We start from the raw sequence: 19432 nt of genomic DNA, 5'->3' as shown, positions 1-19432 counted from the left end.
GAAAGTACCGGTACGTGCCGTATTCAAAAACATTCAGGCCCTGCCTTATCGTATTCGAACTCACCTAGCAGTGTCTTACGCGTTCTGCTGGGCGTTAGGCCTTTCTTTTCCTTTCTCGTAGCCCGATTTCCAGATCTATTGCCCGATTAGCGGTTCTTTGTTCGTGCATATGGAGTAAGCGTAGTAGCTATTCGGCGCAACGCCAACCTAGTTGAACTAACTTCACGTCGAAAAGAGGACGCCGCTGTATTGTATACGCGACCGTGCATGTAAAGTTGGTAATTCTAGTGTGCACACAACACAAGCACGCAGCGAGCGCACACCGCACAATACATACATTATGTAGTCCGATAACAGCAACAAAAGTTTATTGCCCTTTCGTTTGAACGACACAGCCTCTAAAACGTACGATGCCTTCAGCGCATGGTATGTACGGCGCGTCAGACGCCAAAAACAAAATTTCACGTGTGTTCCGAGTTGACAGAATGAGTAACAAGCAACAGAGCGCACATCCGAGAGCTTCGCACGTAAATACCATGCCTTAGTGATCAATAATGAAGCGAACGTATACGTACACATGAAAAGTGACACCCGGTACTGTCCGCAGTGCACGCGATTTGCACAGGGTATACGCAACAGCTGGGCATTGCGAAGCTTTCCTAAAGAACACACACAAAGAGCAACAAGCGTGAATCGACTACACCGCTTGCACGGCGAAAAACAAACAAACAAACAATAAAAAAGGCTGCAAAGTTTCGCGATGCGCGCATGCGCTTGCAAACGTCGCGACGGATATCGCGTAATGTTTCGCTGCGCTTTCGCTAGGAGGCGATGCGGGTGTTTGCGATGTGGAGGCTTCACGAATGTGACGTCAGGGCCTCTCCTTAGTATTCCTTCCTCCATGCCTTCGGGTATAGTGAACTAGAAGACTTTCTAGTGGTGCGACCGGCGGCGGCTGCGGCCGGCGAGGGTGAAGCGAGATGACACTGACGGCCGGCGAGGGCGCTACTGCGCCTTTTCCTATAAAGCCCCTATACTTCGTAAGGTATAGGGGCCTTATTTTCCTAGCCTCCGGCGCGCTCGTTGGCAGCAGTTGGCGGCACATACCTGTCTGTGAGGGTTGTGGTTTTGCTCGTTTTGTGCGCGCGATGTTACTCGGATAACTTGACACTATCTTGCGTATCTTGGCGTTAAGTAGTCAATGCAGTGAGAGGGAAAGATATTGTACCAGCGACTGGGAATTTTGCGATGACATGGCGAAGAGAAGAACAGATTCCCACTGTTTTGCACCAGGCTGCCGCACCGGCTATCCGGGCGCGCCGAAAGCATCGCTGTTCGCCGCACCAAGAGACGACTCGCTTCGAAGTAAATGGGAGCGAAACCTAAGAAGAGCAGACAAGAGCCTGACGGAATCATCAGCTGTGTGTGAACATCACTTCGAAGCGCATTGCATATTGCGCGATTACGTTCATGTGGTCGATGGCGTGGAAGTGCGCATTCCGAGAGGCAAGCCGTCTTTAGCTCCCGATGCCATACCTACGCTGTTGCCGCAGTGCCCAGCCTATCTCTCCGTTAAAGCCCCGAAACAGAGAACGGAAAGGAAGAGACCTGCATGTTCGGTTCCACTTCGAAGAAAGAAACCGCGCCAGGACGTCGGAAGCGCTGACTACACTAACAACGAACATGAGGTGCTTGAAGAACCTGAACCTGCAGAATCGTCGCCTTTCAAGTTTCAGACCCTGCGTTCACTGGCACCATCGCCGAGGTGGTGCCGCATTGAAGATGATAGTGTTGGCTTGATTTTCGCGACGTCTTCGTTGAGGAAGCAAGGAAGGCTTGTTATTTGTCATGAGCGAGCTGTCATTTTCAAGAAACCGTTAGGGGACGAAGTTTGTGCTGCCATTTATTGTCAAGGCGTTCTGTGCTCAGAAAAAACAATCGCCTCCGTTGGCGACGCTGCAGCTGTACTGGATGATGCCATGGCAATGTGTGTTTGCAAGGGAGCAATGTCGGACAACGAATTCAGGCAAATGTTGCCGGTTTTGACGGTGAAGCAGCAAGCAGCAACATACACCAACGGACTCTACGTCTTCAGCGCCAAGTGCTCCGGGAAGGTCTTGTCCGATGGTAAGTGCATTCAAGTGCTTTGATCTACAAGCGCCGCATGTATTTATTGTTCAGGTATTTAAACAATTGTGTTTCTTTCGTGTACAGGACTTATTTGCCCAGAGTGCAAGTCGCATCGAAAGCTATTGTTGACAAGAAAGTTCTGCCAAAAAGCTCGTGTGCCTAAGAAAAGAGCCCTTGCCCAGCGCCTGAAGCTTCAAAGGCAAAAAACCAAGCGTTTGAAGAATAGCGCCACTGCATTGAAAAATCAACTGAAAGCAATGTCAGCTAAAAACAAAGCCATCACTGAGGAGGAATTTACCACTAGGATAGCAGCCCTTCCTCCAAAACAGCGTGAAGCAACACTTCACATGTTTAAATCGGCATCACGAAAAAGCGCAAAAGGCATGAGATATTCGAATGAATGGGTTTTGGAATGTCTTATAATGAAAATGAAGAGCGCCAAGCTTTATGAGCACCTGAGGAAAGAAAATATTCTGTCACTGCCAAGTCAAACAACATTGCGCAAATATTTGAAGTCGTACAGAACAGGGTTTGGCTTCTCCCCAAAGATTTTCAATGTGGTGAGTGAAAAGACAGCCACAATGGAGGAATACGCATGCCACGGTGGAATAATTGTAGATGAAATGCACCTTTCTGAGCATCTTTCTGTAACAACCGCCGGCCACATAGATGGTTTTGTAGATCTAGGTAACTTTACATCTTCTAAAGATAAGCATACACCGTGTGACCATGGAATGGTTTTGATTTTCGTACCGTTCATTGGGAAATGGACTCAAATTCTGGCAGCGTTTGCAACAAGAGGAAACGTCAATGGAGGTACCTTGACCAAGATCATGCTTGAAGCCATAATTTTGGCAGAAAAAGCAGGCCTGAAGGTGGACTTCATCACATCAGACGGTGCAAGTTGGAACAGACGCATGTGGACGCTAATGGGTGTCCAGGCCTCCTTGAATGAGATCAAGTGCAGTGCACCACATCCAGTCGACGAGCACCGTCAGCTCTACTTCATATCAGATTTCCCTCATCTCCTCAAGTGCCTTCGAAACCGGCTGGTATGCTTGGATTTTCAAACACCGAAGGGTCAAGTAAGTACCTTAATCAATCAAAATAACGTGCTATTTAACCTACCACACTTTTTCTTCCAGTCACTAACTTTCAGTGGATTATCACTGCTTTGGTTATATGCAGGTGACTATGCGAGCAATTCGCAAGGCTTTGGAACTGGATGGCAGCAAGGTTACCCTGCAGGCTATGCATGGCATCACATCCAGCCATACAAACCCTAACAACTTCGAGAAAATGCGGGTTGGTTTGGCAGTCCAGCTCTTCAGTGAAAAAGTTACACATGGGCTTCAGCTGCACAAAGCCAGGCTGGAACATCTGTGTGGTAGCATAGCAGCAACAATTCACTTTTTTGAGTAAGCATTGCATAATTTTATATTTACCTAATTTTGTGCTACTGTAACTCTTTGCACATTTCTTAGCTGCACATACAGCTCACTGAAACATTCTTTTGCAGGACCATACATGGTGTTATAGAAGTCATGACATCGCGCTTTCCAGCTCAAGCACTCCGTCCCAACTCTCGATCAGCTGAGAAGCTAAACTCTTTTCTAACCTTTTTGTCAGAGTGGGAACGCCACACAAATGGGCAAAGGGGCTTTCTCAGTCAGTCCACAGCAACTGGACTGCGAGTAACACTATCCAGTACCTTGTCGCTGTTGAAGTATTTGACTGAAAATGTAGGTTTCAAGTATTTGATGACAAGCAGGTTGAGCCAGGACCCTGTCGAACATCTCTTTGGCATCGTTAGGCAGTCGTCGGGGTGCAATACCCACCCGACACCTCAGCAGTTCATTGCTACAGTGAACTGTCTCAGCTTCAGCAATCTTGCGCATTCTGTTTCAAGGGGAAACTGTGAGCCTGCTGTTCTCAGTTCACTCTTGAATGCAGATGCTGGTGAGCAGAACACTTGCACTGGGAGGCAGAAGTTGATTGACAGGTTTCTCGATGATGGAAACCTAGATGCCGCAGATGCCTTACTCACTAAGGCTGCGCCAGATCATTCTCCTGTTGTTGTGGCATCAAGCGATCGCAGACTAATCTTTTACATTGCCGGTTATGTTGCAAGAAAGTGCATTCTTAAAACTGGTTGTGAAGAGTGCATTAACCTTCTTTTGCTCACCAAGGAGGCAGCTGATGATTTGAATATGGCTGAGCTTGTTCGTTTGAAGGACAATGGCGGTTACTTTATCCTGCAGGCAAGCTGTGCAAATTTGTGGCCGACCTCGAGGAGTCATTCACAACGTGCTTTAGCCTTTTAGAACTGCACTCTGAAAGCGTGCTTGATGTGTTAGACCTTGTCAAAAAAAAGCAGAAAACTACGCTTGGATGCCCAGAACACGCTGAAGCCATAGCTGCTGACGTAACTGCATTTTACTTAACGACACGCCTGCATTTCTTCACGAAAAGTATCAATCGAGCCAGCGACAAAAGGCGGCAGGCATCAAAGCATTTGAAGTTGAGTAGGTGCTAAATGAGTGTGTACATGAAAGCTGTTGATCATGACGGTCAAGATATTTCCTGTCATTATTTTTGTAGTGAAGTAAGTTGTCAATAAATTATTCATATGTGGTTTCATATGAACATGGCTGTGGTGTCATTTTTCATAATTACGCCTAAATCAAACCGCCATAATCGCCAAAAACCTTCGTGGCCATAACCCTGTTGTTTAAGCAATGATGGAAAAGGTCCGACTGAGCAAAAGTATGGGGCAAACTTCGCGCCCATTAGGTCATTAGGGGGGACTCGTGCGCACGCCTATGGTCATGCGAAAAGTTAGCTTTGCACGTCATCACAATGGTACGTCGTTGTTTGGTGGCATTTATAACCAAAAAAAATTACTCTCGAAGTCAAAGTTTCGCTGACAAGACGAAAATCGGAATGCGGTATTCTTCGCGACTTAATAGTGACGTGGCCTTCGCGCACGCTTTTTAAATGTTTAATCACGCTGGCCATCAAAACTTGTGGGCTTTCACCAGTGGGAAGAATGTAATCGTCGAATGGAATCGATAAATCAGCTGAAAAACGCGAAATAACAAGCAAAATTTTAAAAAATGCAGCGAGGTCTCGTCCTATGAAAAGTTGCAGTGGCGCCACCTCGTGGCGTCAGTATGAAAACGGCTCGCTCACGCCTCGCTGCTCGCGCCACTAGAAGTCTTCTAGTTCACTATACGTGGTATTCAACGTTACTAGAACAAACTCAGTTTAAAAGCTCCGCCGGAGAGGCGGTCCGCGTGGCGGTCGTGAGAACTAGTGGCGCTGCAGTCACGTCTAGCTCCCGCGGCTGGCGCTTGTTCTGATCGGCGCCGCCGATGTACGAGCGCACGTGGGTTACACCGTCGTCTGCGCTTTGCTAGCTCGTCATTTTTGCGACTGTTCTTGACCAGGCTTTAGCGTCTTGTACGAAGAGACGTGCATGATGTACGAAGCGTAACGAGGGCGAACAGATTCACAGTGCGGTATGCCGACTCGCTTTGCGCCGGGCTGCAAGAACCGCAACGACGACTCCGCTTCACGACACTTCTTCGGACCTCCAAAAGACCCGACGCCATTCAAGCTTTGCATCGCAAAGATAGAAAGCTTACTGCGAAATGCAAGGTCTGTGACGTTCATTTTGAGAGTGACGACATTGTAAAGCACTATCATCGTGTCGTTGCGGGACAAGAAGTTTTCATCCCACGTGGAAAGTGGGAACTCGCGCCCGGTGCCGTGCCGTGCTTGTTCCCAGCACTTCCACCCCACATTTCAAAGCCAAAATATTCGGGGTTTAAGCGCAACCCCCCCCCCCCCCCCCAAAACGCACGGCGTCCCGCGAAAGCCCAGTGTCCAGTTTGGAGGAGCCGCCAGAAATAGAACAGCAAAACGAAAGGCGGGCGGTCACCTATATACGCTACCGAGACAGAGAGTTTCATCATACTGACATTCGATCAGTTGTCAGCTGTCGCTATGCCTTCAAGCAGTGGATTTTCGAGAGCTTTTACGACGAGGTATCGGACAAGATGTGCGGAATATTTTACACTCGCCGTCTCGGGAACGGGATGCTCAGCGCAAACATTTGACACGGTACACATAGAAAAGACGAGGACCAGCGCTGGTCCTCGTCTTTTCTATGTGTACCGTGTCAAATTTTTGCGCTGAGCAGTTTAATAATGGAATACCAACTAGCCCAATCCCACACTTTGCTTCGGGAACGGAGACTTACTTGTGCAAAAGATAATTGTAGTTGACGAGCAGTTTAACTGCGTAGTGAACGGCTACAGTACGAAACGCAAACGGCTGTCGTACAGTGTAAGAAGTGCTGCGGGCATGGAACATCTGCTCGGTGAAGTTGAAAAAACTGAAGTTGAATACTGACGACTCTTCTAGCGACAGAGTACGCGCGAATAACTGCTCGGTGCTCACATCACGGCCGATCTGTTCGAATTGTTTAAGGCACCGGAGAAGGATGCGACGTAGAAAGATGAGACACCGAAAATACAACTATCCGCTGAAAAAATTGCTCAGAGACGACATCTATTCGATGTAATCGCACACTGAGATTTCATTTACAGAGTTCTCGTAAAGTTTTCCGATTGTGGGTCAGTATCCCTTTAACCGTCGCGAAAACGTGTCTTGTAAACAGTGCAAAGCATTGGTGATGTTTTTCGAGAAAGTTTTTTCAATAAATTGTAGACAACATGAGTACTGTTTTTCTAGAACGTTTTTGTATCTCGAGTAAGTACACTTCTTTGTACACTATAAAGGCTTTTACAAATGTGTTGGGTTGTTCTTGGTCTGGATAAGACGGTAGAGGCTAAAATTGTGGTGGTAGTTATAAAATTACGCTGAAAACCCTCATTCGCTTAGAAACTCCTATGCTTGGAAGTTAAGCGCAATGCAGACAGCTCAAATATTGTCACAGGGTCGTGACGTCGACGAAGGCAGCAGTCAGCAGGTCCGAGATGAAACTCTTTATTTGGCCGTATACTTGTGGCCGGGAAACTGAAAGTCAAACTACAGCAATACACTGATAGTGGCGAACAGAGCGTCGACCGTCGATCAACTGACAGGCGGTCAAGCGCGTCGGCTTTTATACAGGCGCTATCGAACTTTCCAGCGATATCGCTGGTGGCGGCGTTATCTCTCGACAAAGCTGGAACATTCGCGTGCAGCGCGCAATCTCAACAAAACGATCTAGTACAATCGCGAAGCTTCTCGAACACTGCTTCGCGGGCAGCGTCGAGCGTTGATAACCGTTCTTGCTGGTCAAACCCGAATACATCAAAATAAAACAAGTGAGCGTGGCAATATAGACGGAACATCGATTCTTAGCCAATCAATGAACAACGCACGCGGCCCAATGCATACAGACGACCTTATGCATATCCACCTAAGTATCCACCTAACTAGTACAATAAGAAAGTTGCCGCACAGTTGCCGCGAGCAACTGCGCGGCGGACCGCAGCGTTACGCCGTGGCAGCAGACGACGCGCCGATAGTGGCGCAAGACGGAACTGCAGCGCCACTAGTTCTCGCGACCGCCGTTCGGACCACCCTCCTCCGCTGGCGGAGATACGGAGCTTTGAAACTGAGTTTGTTCTAGTAACGTTGAGCGTTGCTTACGCGTGAATACCACGCAACGTTACTAGAACAAACTCAGTTTCAAAGCTCCGTATCTCCGCCAGCGGAGGAGGGTGGTCCGAACGGCGGTCGCGAGAACTAGTGGCGCTGCAGTTCCGTCTTGCGCCACTATCGGCGCGTCGTCTGCTGCCACGGCGTAACGCTGCGGTCCGCCGCGCAGTTGCTCGCGGCAACTGTGCGGCAACTTTCTTATTGTACTAGTTAGGTGGATACTTAGGTGGATATGCATAAGGTCGTCTGTATGCATTGGGCCGCGTGCGTTGTTCATTGATTGGCTAAGAATCGATGTTCCGTCTATATTGCCACGCTCACTTGTTTTATTTTGATGTATTCGGGTTTGACCAGCAAGAACGGTTATCAACGCTCGACGCTGCCCGCGAAGCAGTGTTCGAGAAGCTTCGCGATTGTACTAGATCGTTTTGTTGAGATTGCGCGCTGCACGCGAATGTTCCAGCTTTGTCGAGAGATAACGCCGCCACCAGCGATATCGCTGGAAAGTTCGATAGCGCCTGTATGAAAGCCGACGCGCTTGACCGCCTGTCAGTTGATCGACGGTCGACGCTCTGTTCGCCACTATCAGTGTATTGCTGTAGTTTGACTTTCAGTTTCCCGGCCACAAGTATACGGCCAAATAAAGAGTTTCATCTCGGACCTGCTGACTGCTGCCTTCGTCGACGTCACGACCCTGTGACAATATTTGAGCTGTCTGCATTGCGCTTAACTTCCAAGCATAGGAGTTTCTAAGCGAATGAGGGTTTTCAGCGTAATTTTTATAACTACCACCACAATTTTAGCCTCTACCGTCTTATCCAGACCAAGAACAACCCAACACATTTGTAAAAGCCTTTATAGTGTACAAAGAAGTGTACTTACTCGAGATACAAAAACGTTCTAGAAAAACAGTACTCATGTTGTCTACAATTTATTGAAAAAACTTTCTCGAAAAACATCACCAATGCTTTGCACTGTTTACAAGACACGTTTTCGCGACGGTTAAAGGGATACTGACCCACAATCGGAAAACTTTACGAGAACTCTGTAAATGAAATCTCAGTGTGCGATTACATCGAATAGATGTCGTCTCTGAGCAATTTTTTCAGCGGATAGTTGTATTTTCGGTGTCTCATCTTTCTACGTCGCATCCTTCTCCGGTGCCTTAAACAATTCGAACAGATCGGCCGTGATGTGAGCACCGAGCAGTTATTCGCGCGTACTCTGTCGCTAGAAGAGTCGTCAGTATTCAACTTCAGTTTTTTCAACTTCACCGAGCAGATGTTCCATGCCCGCAGCACTTCTTACACTGTACGACAGCCGTTTGCGTTTCGTACTGTAGCCGTTCACTACGCAGTTAAACTGCTCGTCAACTACAATTATCTTTTGCACAAGTAAGTCTCCGTTCCCGAAGCAAAGTGTGGGATTGGGCTAGTTGGTATTCCATTATTAAACTGCTCAGCGCAAAAATTTGACACGGTACACATAGAAAAGACGAGGACCAGCGCTGGTCCTCGTCTTTTCTATGTGTACCGTGTCAAATGTTTGCGCTGAGCATCCCGTTCCCGAGACGGCGAGTGTAAAATATTCCGCACATCTTGTCCGATACCTCGTCGTAAAAGCTCTCGAAAATCCACTGCTTGAAGGCATAGCGACAGCTGACAACTGATCGAATGTCAGTATGATGAAACTCTCTGTCTCGGTAGCGTATATAGGTGACCGCCCGCCTTTCGTTTTGCTGTTCTATTTCTGGCGGCTCCTCCAAACTGGACACTGGGCTTTCGCGGGACGCCGTGCGTTTTGGGGGGGGGGGGGGGGGGGGGGGGGTTGCGCTTAAACCCCGAATATTTTGGCTTTGAAATGTGGGGTGGAAGTGCTGGGAACAAGCACGGCACGGCACCGGGCGCGAGTTCCCACTTTCCACGTGGGATGAAAACTTCTTGTCCCGCAACGACACGATGATAGTGCTTTACAATGTCGTCACTCTCAAAATGAACGTCACAGACCTTGCATTTCGCAGTAAGCTTTCTATCTTTGCGATGCAAAGCTTGAATGGCGTCGGGTCTTTTGGAGGTCCGAAGAAGTGTCGTGAAGCGGAGTCGTCGTTGCGGTTCTTGCAGCCCGGCGCAAAGCGAGTCGGCATACCGCACTGTGAATCTGTTCGCCCTCGTTACGCTTCGTACATCATGCACGTCTCTTCGTACAAGACGCTAAAGCCTGGTCAAGAACAGTCGCAAAAATGACGAGCTAGCAAAGCGCAGACGACGGTGTAACCCACGTGCGCTCGTACATCGGCGGCGCCGATCAGAACAAGCGCCAGCCGCGGGAGCTAGACGTGACTGCAGCGCCACTAGTTCTCACGACCGCCACGCGGACCGCCTCTCCGGCGGAGCTTTTAAACTGAGTTTGTTCTAGTAACGTTGGCAACGCTGTGCTCTCGTGCGGCATGACGGGAAGCGCTCGAACCGGCGCGGGGAGACTTCCGCTTCCTGTCGCCATGTTTTTGGGGGAGTGCTTTCGTTTCGTGCTGCTGAGAAGCGTAAGAGCTGCGCTGACCGGGCATTGTAATCAGGCGTCATCAACAATAATTCCAAATATGGTTAACTGTGCTGTGTTGGGATGCAACAACGAGTCAAGGCGGAAAGCTGACTGTGGTGAAAACACGACGAAAGTCAGTTTTTTTTTTCTGTTCCGACTTGTTCGTCGGCAGTGCAACCAGACCCTCGAGGTCTCAACGAAACGTGGCGACATTAATACCAACGCTACTCACTACAAGGTCTGCAGCGAGCACTTCGTTTCTGGTGAGTGCCTTTTTGTCGTTCTGCTACATATAGCGCAACATAAATATCATGGACTGGGCTTGCATAGGTTGGTCGACGCTAGTAATGCTGTAGCGTTTGTAGTTAGCATAACGTTTGTTGGCTTGTTTGAGGTAGCGAGCTTAAAGATAGCTGTGTAAGCGTCATTGCTTTAAAAAGGCACGCGTGCACTCCGAAAACAAGAGCTGCGGAATGAATTTGCTATGTGCTCATTGCTTTTCCCCGTAGTGCTGGCGCCTGTGTCACCGTGTATCGTGAAGATGTCACGAACTCGTCGCAGTAATGTAATTGTCATGTCATGCAGTTCGTGGACGTATCCTACCGTTTACTGTAGCGCTTAGAGTGGCAGATTGGGGCCACTTGTCATTAAATTTCGATAGCAGGTGGAGGGAGAGCAATGAACATTAGTAAAGGGTGCTGCCCTGTCACGTTCCCCCATTCACCTTTTGTTTTTCTTTAAAATCAAACTGACATGATACAGCGTACTCGCGTTTCTAAGCGCGAGTTCGCGGTATTGATTTTCGGTCACAGCGGCAGCGTTTTCACGTTTTTGTAATGCAAAAGTGCCCGTGTGTTTGGTTAATGAACCCAAGCTACTGTAGAATCCCCCACTGCGGCGTGCTCGAAGTGATGTTGGCAAACACCAGGAATTAACTAATGCCCAGACAACATTATTCCTGTTGGTTTTTGTGAAATGGCTATCATTGTTCTGGAAACGAGCGACACTTGTGCTGTCGATTCCGTTGCTTCAAGTTATCTTGCGCACGACCCCTTAGAACAGTGCCTAATTCATTTGCGTAAAAGCTGCTTTTCGTGTAGTTGTGGTTCGACTCCAAGTAATGACTGAACTTCTTGCTACCGCAGCGAGTAGCTCGTTAGAAATCTGCCAGTTTTCTGCGAATTTGTGTTTGCAAACAGTCTTGTTTACACTTGCAGGAAGGCCATCCTACCTGATGGATGTTACAAACCCAGACTGGGCACCCATCTTACACTTGGGGTATGACAGAAACTCAACTGCTAAATCTGACGCAAGGTATGTTTGAATGTGCTACTTCTGACCTCCCTCAAAACGACACACTTGTCATGGCTGCCGCTCAGCCAAAAAACCCTGGTGCCGCCCGTCCTGGTAATGCAGAACAAATTTAAGATTTCGAAACTGCCAAGCAAGTGAATAGTGTGTATGCAAGGAAAATATTAATGAGACAATGAGACCTCAGTGGGTGCTAGTGAATACAGTGTTGTTGATGGCAGCCACATTTTATGTTGCACTCCAAACAGCAGAAGTCTGAGACTGGCACGTATTCTTGCATTATTCTGGTGAAGGTTATCTATTTGTTATTCAGGTTGCTTGTGACACAACTCAAGAGTTATGCAGCATATGTTATACAATCATAGAGTGATGAGCACCAATTTTACACAAGTTGTTTTGAGATTAGTTGTGTCAGGAGAGAGCAGACAGGTTGTAGCTTACAATGTCGTGAGAACTCGGGGCAGCAATGTCGAAAATAGCAAACAATTGCAGAGATCCAACCATCACTGTAAGTAGTGCCAAGGATTACAGCATAGACATTTTCACATAAAGGCTTTACATTTTATTTCAGGCACCAGCGTCGTTGCAAGAGGGCTGCAACCTCAAAGGAGATCCAAGAGGGCAATAGCAGAGTTCTCCAGCCTTCAAATGTGTTGAACGTGCAGCACAGCGCTGTGTGCAGAACTGTCACGGGTACAATGGCTTATTCATACATGGGGACTATTTCCTTTAATGACATTCAGCATCTTTATAGCACCTTGATTCTATACAGGCACACCACTTGCACGCCCTGTTACAGCACATAACAAGGAAGCTGATGAGCCACATGCACCTCATTGCGCATTCAACAGCGGTTCAGGTCAGTGCCCTAGATAAGCTGTTCATACAGGCTGGATTTTACATCACAGTGTGCTTGTAATGGAATTATATTGTTCCCGATGGTCTTTGAGCTAGCAGGCAGTGGCAAGTTGTGTACTTTTAATTTTTGCATGGTTGGTCTTTCTGACAAAAATTACAAAACCTCACTATTTGCTCATCCTCTACCCCATTGCATGCAGTAAACAGCGTCATATATCCAACAGTCCTACAGCGTAAACTATTTGGTGCTTCCCTCTCTCTGAAGTAGTGGGCCCATTATGTGAGCACAAAATTGGTGGTTGTGAAATAGCAATGACAACACTTCAATGCAGGTCAATCCATGCTGCAACAAGTACCAGCTTCAACCGTAGCTCAAGATGCTGATGATACTGTTGCTGACGTTTATTGTGAGTGATTTGTGTTTACACAGTTCAAACGGCCCGAGTACTTTAATTTAGGAACATAACTTCAATGATTGACAACACCTCATTGCAGACCCACCATCTGTGCAATCACACGAGGAAGGCAGGGCCTCAGCTGAAATGGGTTCTCCCGTTGGAGTTGTAGTGGATGCCTCATATTGTGAGTACTGCATTCGTTCAGTTGAAGCAAACCGGAAGTGTCTAATACAAGGGATTCTAAGACTCACATTCCTGCATTTTTTATCAGATGTAAAGTTTTCTGAAGCTGGTGTTCAAGCCACCACTTCGACAGCTGAAGCTTCAGTAAATACCACTTCATGTAAGTAATGTGACAAATATCTCAAGCACTGTGCACCTGACTGGCAAATGCGTAGTAATGTATTGCCTATACATTTCTTTCAGTGCTAAAGGATGCTGAAACTCAAACTGACATCACAGGCAGTGTTCTGAAGAGTTTTGAAGCTGATAACCAGGTCCTACGCACCGAGTTACAGGAGGTGAAGGGCTCTCTGGACACACTTCGGCTGTTGAAAGCTTCTTTGGAGCATGACAACAGCCGTGTGCAATTTTACACGGGCCTACCAAGCTTCACAGTTCTGATTTCACTGTTCACACTTGTCGAAAGTAGTGTGCCACACAGCCCAAACAATGCTCTTGCGAAATTCCAAGAATTTGTACTCGCACTAATGAGACTGCGATTGGGAGTGGCCTTGCAGGACCTGGCGTCCATTGAAGAAGCTTTGACGGGGGTCTTCAATGACCGTAATTTCTGCCTCTGAAACTTGTACGAACTCTGAACGAAGTTTCAGACACCGATGCAGTAAGGACACAAGCAGGAAATAAAGTTCATTTTTCTACCTGAATTTGTCTTTCAAAAGCGCTTTTTTAAGTCCTTAGAATCCCTTCTTGCGTTAATTGACCATATGTTTTCTCATGCACATAACGCATGTGCTGTGCCCATTATGTTGAAGCAGGAATCTTCCTAAAAATCCACTGTTTGCGCCAACAGAAACGAAGCTGCTGGGAATAAAGTTCATCTTGCCCCCTACATTTGCCTTAAGCAACCATGTTTTTTGTAATGTAAATTACATGCCAAGCCACGCATGAAAAAGCAAGAATCTCCCAAAAGACCAGACATGTGCAGCACTGAAGGTAGGGATAACACTGCAACACAACACAAGCTGCTTCTAAATAGAAGAGCAGTGTCCCGATGTGCGAGCAGGCTTCACCGAGACCGGCCATACAGGTGCAATGCGCAGCTTTAACCATGCCATCCTGCTTGACTAGAAGCCATGGCTCTAGTGGCTGAGGTGAAATCGCCTGAGAGTGGTTAACCTGCAAAAGGATGAAGTCGTTTATTTAACTGCTGGCTTTACGCACGCAGAAAACACAGGCCACCTAAACGCACACAAAGCAAGGCAAATTGCAGCATCAACAATGAGTGAAACTATTGTAGGTATCACCGCAACAGTACAGAAGCAAAACGCAAGCAAGCATCTTTCATGCATGTAGTCCATTCTAGGCACACTTGCGCGGACACATGCAACATCCGCTACCTCGCTGGCAGCGACAATTTGTAGAACGAAATGCACTTAGGCAGGTGACGAGTATTCGCAAACCAAAAAGAAAAAGATGCCGCAGCAAGGTAATCGCTGGAAAGTGCAGTTACAATGTCACTGTTTCTAAAGCAGCAGCGCGATGGGAAATGACGTGTACAAGCAATTATTTTAGTATCGTTTTTCTTCTCCCTAAGCTCCGAAGAGAACTGTGTTACTTGACACTGTGCTGTGCAAAAAGGCACTCCTGGAATTTTCGCGTAGCGTCGTAGTGTAACGGTACAGAAGCGAAAATATGTAGGACCTCGCGCAGACACTTGTGAACGTTTCACGAGGTCTCGCTGCGCAGCGAAGCAAACTTCCAACATTAATCACACCACTGTCACACACATCGGCAAGCACTACCCGTTAGCGTTACAATGCGATCCAGAAATACAGTCAGCCTAGTCAAAGATTTTCTTACCTTAATGCGCGCGATGTTTTGATCGCCGTGTCTTCGCAGCTGGGGCTCTTTGCACGAATCCGCTGGTCAGGTAATTATGCGACTCGAGATTTTTTGGCCTTCAGTTGTTCGTGGGTGATGAAACTCGTCGTGTGCACAAGGTAATCCTTGATGTCCGAAAGTTCTACTTTACGCACGAGCGCGAGATCGAACGACGTTTCTTTCGAAGTAAGCAAAAGTGGATCGACGCCACCGCAACGCTCCACTTTCTTAACGTAGCGGTTCTTCGCATTCGCCTCTAAATTCTGCGCGTACGAACTCAACTTTACTGAGGGGCCCGCATTCATGGTTGCAAAGCAATGGTGCTTTACTGCAACTCTTTTAAAGTAATGAAAAGGCAGAGATCACCAGCCGCGGAGCTGCAGAAACACCGTTTGTTCTCGTTGGCACCGTCCCCCCAAAAATATGGCGCTACCCTAGTGGCCAACCCAGGTCGTGCCCTTTCCGCTGCTGCAGCCGCCAGCCTGCTCTGCTGTGACGTCACGTGAATACCAAAAGGGAAACACGGCTCGCTTTTCACACCTCCCCATTCTAGCCACCCTACTAGAGGGAACTCTGGCGCTAGTGTCTATGGGAGCTGCAACGCATGACGCTTCAGCCAGCATGGGAATGATGGGTAGTACACAAATTTGTCTAAACTTCGTACTTTCGGCTCCGTTTGGCTCCGCGTCGGCTGCATCCGCTTTGTCGCAAAACGAATTTCAGCAAAAGTCAGCAGTTTCACTTCGCCACTTTAACTTCTTTAGGCTCAGCGATTCAAATCTTGTCACGAAGTTCACAACGATCCATTCTTTTATCCGAAAGAAAACCAAAACATAGCAATAAACAAAGCCACAAGTACGTTTGAAGCCGCAAGCACGAAGACTAGGCAAATTTGTGTACTACTACGGTCCCTAGAATATACTGGCTAGTCTGCCGTCTCCGCGCCGTCCCCATGCAAGGCCGCGTCCGCGCAACGGATGCTTGCGCAGGGGGCGCTGCGGTCCATCGGAGCGCCTGCACGGTGCATGTCGCGCAGGAGAAATCGGTGGAGTATCGCGCCTTGCCTTTTATTTTGCGCTCCCGCATGAACTCCACGATTACATTCTGTTCGTGTGGGCAGAGACTGGAACATCTTGAACCGACCAAACATTGCATTCAACGTCGTCTCTTGTCTGGACACTGCCGTGATCACACTAAGATCAGTGGTGGATCCAGACACTCATTTAAGAGCGCGCAGTTACTCGAAGCAAAACCAAAGGACCAAAAAATGGCTTTCATTATATATATGCTGTTAAACTGTCCTTACGAAGGTACCAAACATTTCTAAGATCAGTTTTTAAGAAGCAAACAATTCTGAGAGTAAGAACGTTACTTCAGATATATTTAGTGTCTCGTAATTATGAAGGTTGGTTCTCGATGTTTTACGGAGACAATAAACGCAATGCAGTTCGCAGAATGGGTGAGTATATTAATTACAGACATTGTAATGTTGGATAAGATTTGTTTTTAACGATATGCTAAGTTCATGCGATTTCGCTCAAAGTGTTATTAGATCTATTTACTGTCCTACAATATATATATATATAGACAAAACTTTACTTTTGTCCAAGCTTGCTGCGGTCCAGGGAGGCGGCAGCCGGGAGACTATATAGCTATAGTGCCTAGAATATACAATATATTCTAGGCACTATAATATAGCTCTACAATGACGCCACTGCGCCTCCAACAGGCTGAGACATTTACAGCAGAAGCTTGGCACATCAGAACATGCATGTGTATCAGCCGAAGAACAGACATATGGTATCTTTTCCACGAGTACCTTGCCACAAGGTTCGAAATTATAAAATGAAAGGGGTGTTGGCTTTCATAATGTGCGTTGTATTTGGTTTTTGGCTCCTCCACTGAAAATATATAGGTTCGTTCTTTAATGACACTGTTGCATGCCGAAATGAGCGGGAAATAGGCTCGAAGCGCAGCACAAGAACACATTCGCGGCACAAGAAATACTCAACCAGATGTGTCGTTCAATTTCAGTTTGTCGGCTGCTCGCCCACCGCACACGTTTCGCGCTGCTTATTTCTTTCGTTTGCTTTTTTTTTTTTTTGAGGTAAAGGGATAGCTGACCGTTCTCTCGCATCGTAGTACAAGGCATTCGAAATCGGTTACATTTCCAAAACAGAGAACACACATGACAGACTCGCGCTGCTTTTCGCCTTTCGGCTATTCACGTTTAGGTTGTTCTTCGGTATATCTCCCTTTCGCAAGCGGGTAGCAAGCACACATGTCCTCATGAAAGTATCAAAATAGAAACACTACTTTTTATACGCTTTAGACCACCGAAAAAGAGCCTAAAGTGTCCCTCCAACAAGCGACGATCGAGGATTCGTCACTGTACAATGGCTTCACGTGAGAAAGCAGAAACAGATGGTTTCATTCCTTCCAGGCTGTCAAAGTGTGACGCTAAAGGTGATGCCAAGCATCACGAATGCTCATATCCACCCCAATGCATTTGAAAAATTAAGGATGGCACCCTTTTCAACTTTTCGGCGATGAATTAAGTCATTAGGGGGTTATTTTTGTATTCCGACAAAGTCGAGAAAGCTTGTGGCCCCGTGGAGTCAATTCTCAAAGCTTTATTAAAGATATGAACAGGTTAATTAGAATAATGACCTCCCGAACGCCAAAAAAAGCCCTCTACCCAAATTCGCCTAACTGTGCGTTTCTGAAAGAATTTCTGGGTTATTTAAAAGAATGGGAGACACATGCCACCAACAGAATTGGCGGTTTCCTTTCATCGAGCACAGCAGAAGCCCTAGCAAAAATTCCCAATAAAAAACCAATAGCCTATTGGGTTATTGACACCTATTGGTCTATTGGTTCTATAGGTCTATTGGAACTGTATTTGGCTATTGGTCTATTGGTTCTATATCAGCCTACTGGACCTATATTGGTGTATTGGTTCTCTATTAGCCAATTGGAATTATATTGGCCTATTGGTTCTGTATTTGCCTGCTGGCATTGTATTAGTTTGTATTTGCCCACTTCTCAGCCCCATTAGAATTAGTCTTGCGCAAGTGTTTTATGGGTGTCTTGTCGTCATGCAGAAGGCCCACACTGTGGCAGCGCCCCTGCAATGATAATCACAGTGGATGAATGAGACATATGTTCAAATATATTCTCATAATCAAAACTACAAGTGCTTCTTCTGGCCCTTGATGATGTTGGCGATCTTGCGGGCCTCATCCGCACTCGAGGAAGTGCCTGAAAGATTCTGTAAATAAACAGAGCCATGAAATCAGAAAACAGTAACACATGTTTAATTAAAGTTTACCTTCAAAGCAATGTATAGAAAGTAGACGGCACAGTGAGAAATTATCTAGACCTTAATTCACTGCACATGTTCACAATGTTGCAGGAGCTGAACTATAGCAAAAAACTGAGTGAAATATTACACACCCAACTGTGGCTTATTGCGTGGAAGAAAACAGTATATCGGCAAAATTTTGCGGCAAAAAGGAAGGAAAAGAAAGGGGCAAATTTTTTTTAAAAAATTAAGCAGCACCTTATCCCGTTTACACGCTTGCGTCCTGTGTTTTTTGAGCTGTACCCAAGAATGAACTGCAAACTCGTCCTTAAATTACAGCAAACTCAATAATCACTTACTATCTGTGACGTGCTCTTATTCACGATGGTGGTGCGACTATCATACTAGAGCGTGCCACTAAATCTCAACTTAAAGATGGCATGAAATAAATTAAGCTAGGGTAGATTCACGATGAGGCAACGGTAATATGTAAGACAGTAGTAAAGGCAGCCTAGATTCCATATCGTTGCAAGCCGAACACAGCAGTCAGGCTGCAATGAGTTGGATATAACACACGTGCTGCATGTTACGTGCTTATGCAATTAAGCCAACAACATTAATAAACCCACTCCTGCGATAGCCCTAATTGGGCTGCAGTATATAAAAATAAAAAATATGAAATAAAAATCGCACCAGTGCGGTACATATGCTATGCACATTTTGTATAATGAATTATCATGTGGCCTTCTGTGGTTATTGTAACATTATGTCGAACAAGTATGATAAGCCGATTGGCGCGCACTACAACACACAAACAGCATCGACTAGAGCGTTTACTATGAGGCGATAAACGCGTTTTCGGCTTAACACGCACGTTGTAAATACTTACAAAGGACTTGCGAGACTCCAACTACACTCACGAGCAGGGCGCCTGTCCTTTACCTCTAATCTATGCTACGTTTTTTTGTGCATACTGACAAACACAAAAACAACTGCAATAATATATGCGCTCAATCATTCAACTTCTGAGAGCGTGTGGACTTGCAATCGAGGCGTTGCTGGTCTCGCTGTCATCAAATACCGGAGACAAAGGACGAGGGACTTGTTTTCCCGACCTTTCAGCTTGTCCCAAGTTTGGTGGGAGGAATACCAAAAA

General features: G+C 46.7%; 3 protein-coding genes and 1 pseudogene across 3 annotated transcripts; 3 read left to right on the top strand and 1 right to left on the bottom strand.

Annotated features, from left to right (window-relative positions):
* Positions 1–1137: 1137 nt before the first annotated feature.
* Positions 1138–3416, top strand: LOC125756565 (uncharacterized). The gene is made up of 3 exons (XM_049411440.1): positions 1138–2127; positions 2215–2616; positions 3319–3416. Exons 1-3 carry the CDS (start codon positions 1254–1256, stop codon positions 3414–3416), a joined length of 1374 nt encoding a protein of 457 aa, XP_049267397.1. The 5' UTR covers positions 1138–1253.
* Positions 3417–10366: 6950 nt separating this feature from the next.
* LOC119376555 (uncharacterized) lies at positions 10367–12528 on the top strand. The gene is made up of 4 exons (XM_037646345.2): positions 10367–10604; positions 11559–11655; positions 12224–12345; positions 12425–12528. Exons 1-4 carry the CDS (start codon positions 10400–10402, stop codon positions 12526–12528), a joined length of 528 nt encoding a protein of 175 aa, XP_037502273.1. The 5' UTR covers positions 10367–10399.
* Positions 12503–13782, top strand: LOC119376556 (uncharacterized). The gene is made up of 4 exons (XM_037646346.2): positions 12503–12917; positions 13006–13092; positions 13180–13251; positions 13335–13782. The coding sequence occupies exons 1-4, from the start codon at positions 12851–12853 to the stop codon at positions 13709–13711; spliced, it is 603 nt and encodes a 200-aa protein (XP_037502274.1). The 5' UTR covers positions 12503–12850; the 3' UTR covers positions 13712–13782.
* LOC119376557 (uncharacterized) lies at positions 13776–15393 on the bottom strand (annotated as a pseudogene).
* Between the last annotated feature and the right edge of the window lie 4039 nt (positions 15394–19432).

Source organism: Rhipicephalus sanguineus, unplaced genomic scaffold (assembly GCF_013339695.2).
Source record: "Rhipicephalus sanguineus isolate Rsan-2018 unplaced genomic scaffold, BIME_Rsan_1.4 Seq1443, whole genome shotgun sequence".
NCBI lineage: Eukaryota > Metazoa > Arthropoda > Arachnida > Ixodida > Ixodidae > Rhipicephalus > Rhipicephalus sanguineus.
This window is presented reverse-complemented; position numbering and strand designations above follow the sequence as displayed.

Bases quoted from the DNA above. Each gene is read 5' to 3' on its own strand.
- LOC125756565 (XM_049411440.1), top strand. From the start codon at position 1,254: ATGGCGAAGAGAAGAACAGATTCCCACTGTTTTGCACCAGGCTGCCGC. The intron at 2,128-2,214 runs GTAAGTGCATTC...TTTCGTGTACAG, and splicing joins CGGGAAGGTCTTGTCCGATG to GACTTATTTGCCCAGAGTGC. The intron at 2,617-3,318 runs GTCAAACAACAT...GGTTATATGCAG, and splicing joins AAATATTCTGTCACTGCCAA to GTGACTATGCGAGCAATTCG.
- LOC119376555 (XM_037646345.2), top strand. From the start codon at position 10,400: ATGGTTAACTGTGCTGTGTTGGGATGCAACAACGAGTCAAGGCGGAAA. The intron at 10,605-11,558 runs GTGAGTGCCTTT...TTACACTTGCAG, and splicing joins CAGCGAGCACTTCGTTTCTG to GAAGGCCATCCTACCTGATG. The intron at 12,346-12,424 runs GTACAATGGCTT...GATTCTATACAG, and splicing joins TGTGTGCAGAACTGTCACGG to GCACACCACTTGCACGCCCT.
- LOC119376556 (XM_037646346.2), top strand. From the start codon at position 12,851: ATGCTGCAACAAGTACCAGCTTCAACCGTAGCTCAAGATGCTGATGAT. The intron at 12,918-13,005 runs GTGAGTGATTTG...ACCTCATTGCAG, and splicing joins TACTGTTGCTGACGTTTATT to ACCCACCATCTGTGCAATCA. The intron at 13,093-13,179 runs GTGAGTACTGCA...ATTTTTTATCAG, and splicing joins TGTAGTGGATGCCTCATATT to ATGTAAAGTTTTCTGAAGCT.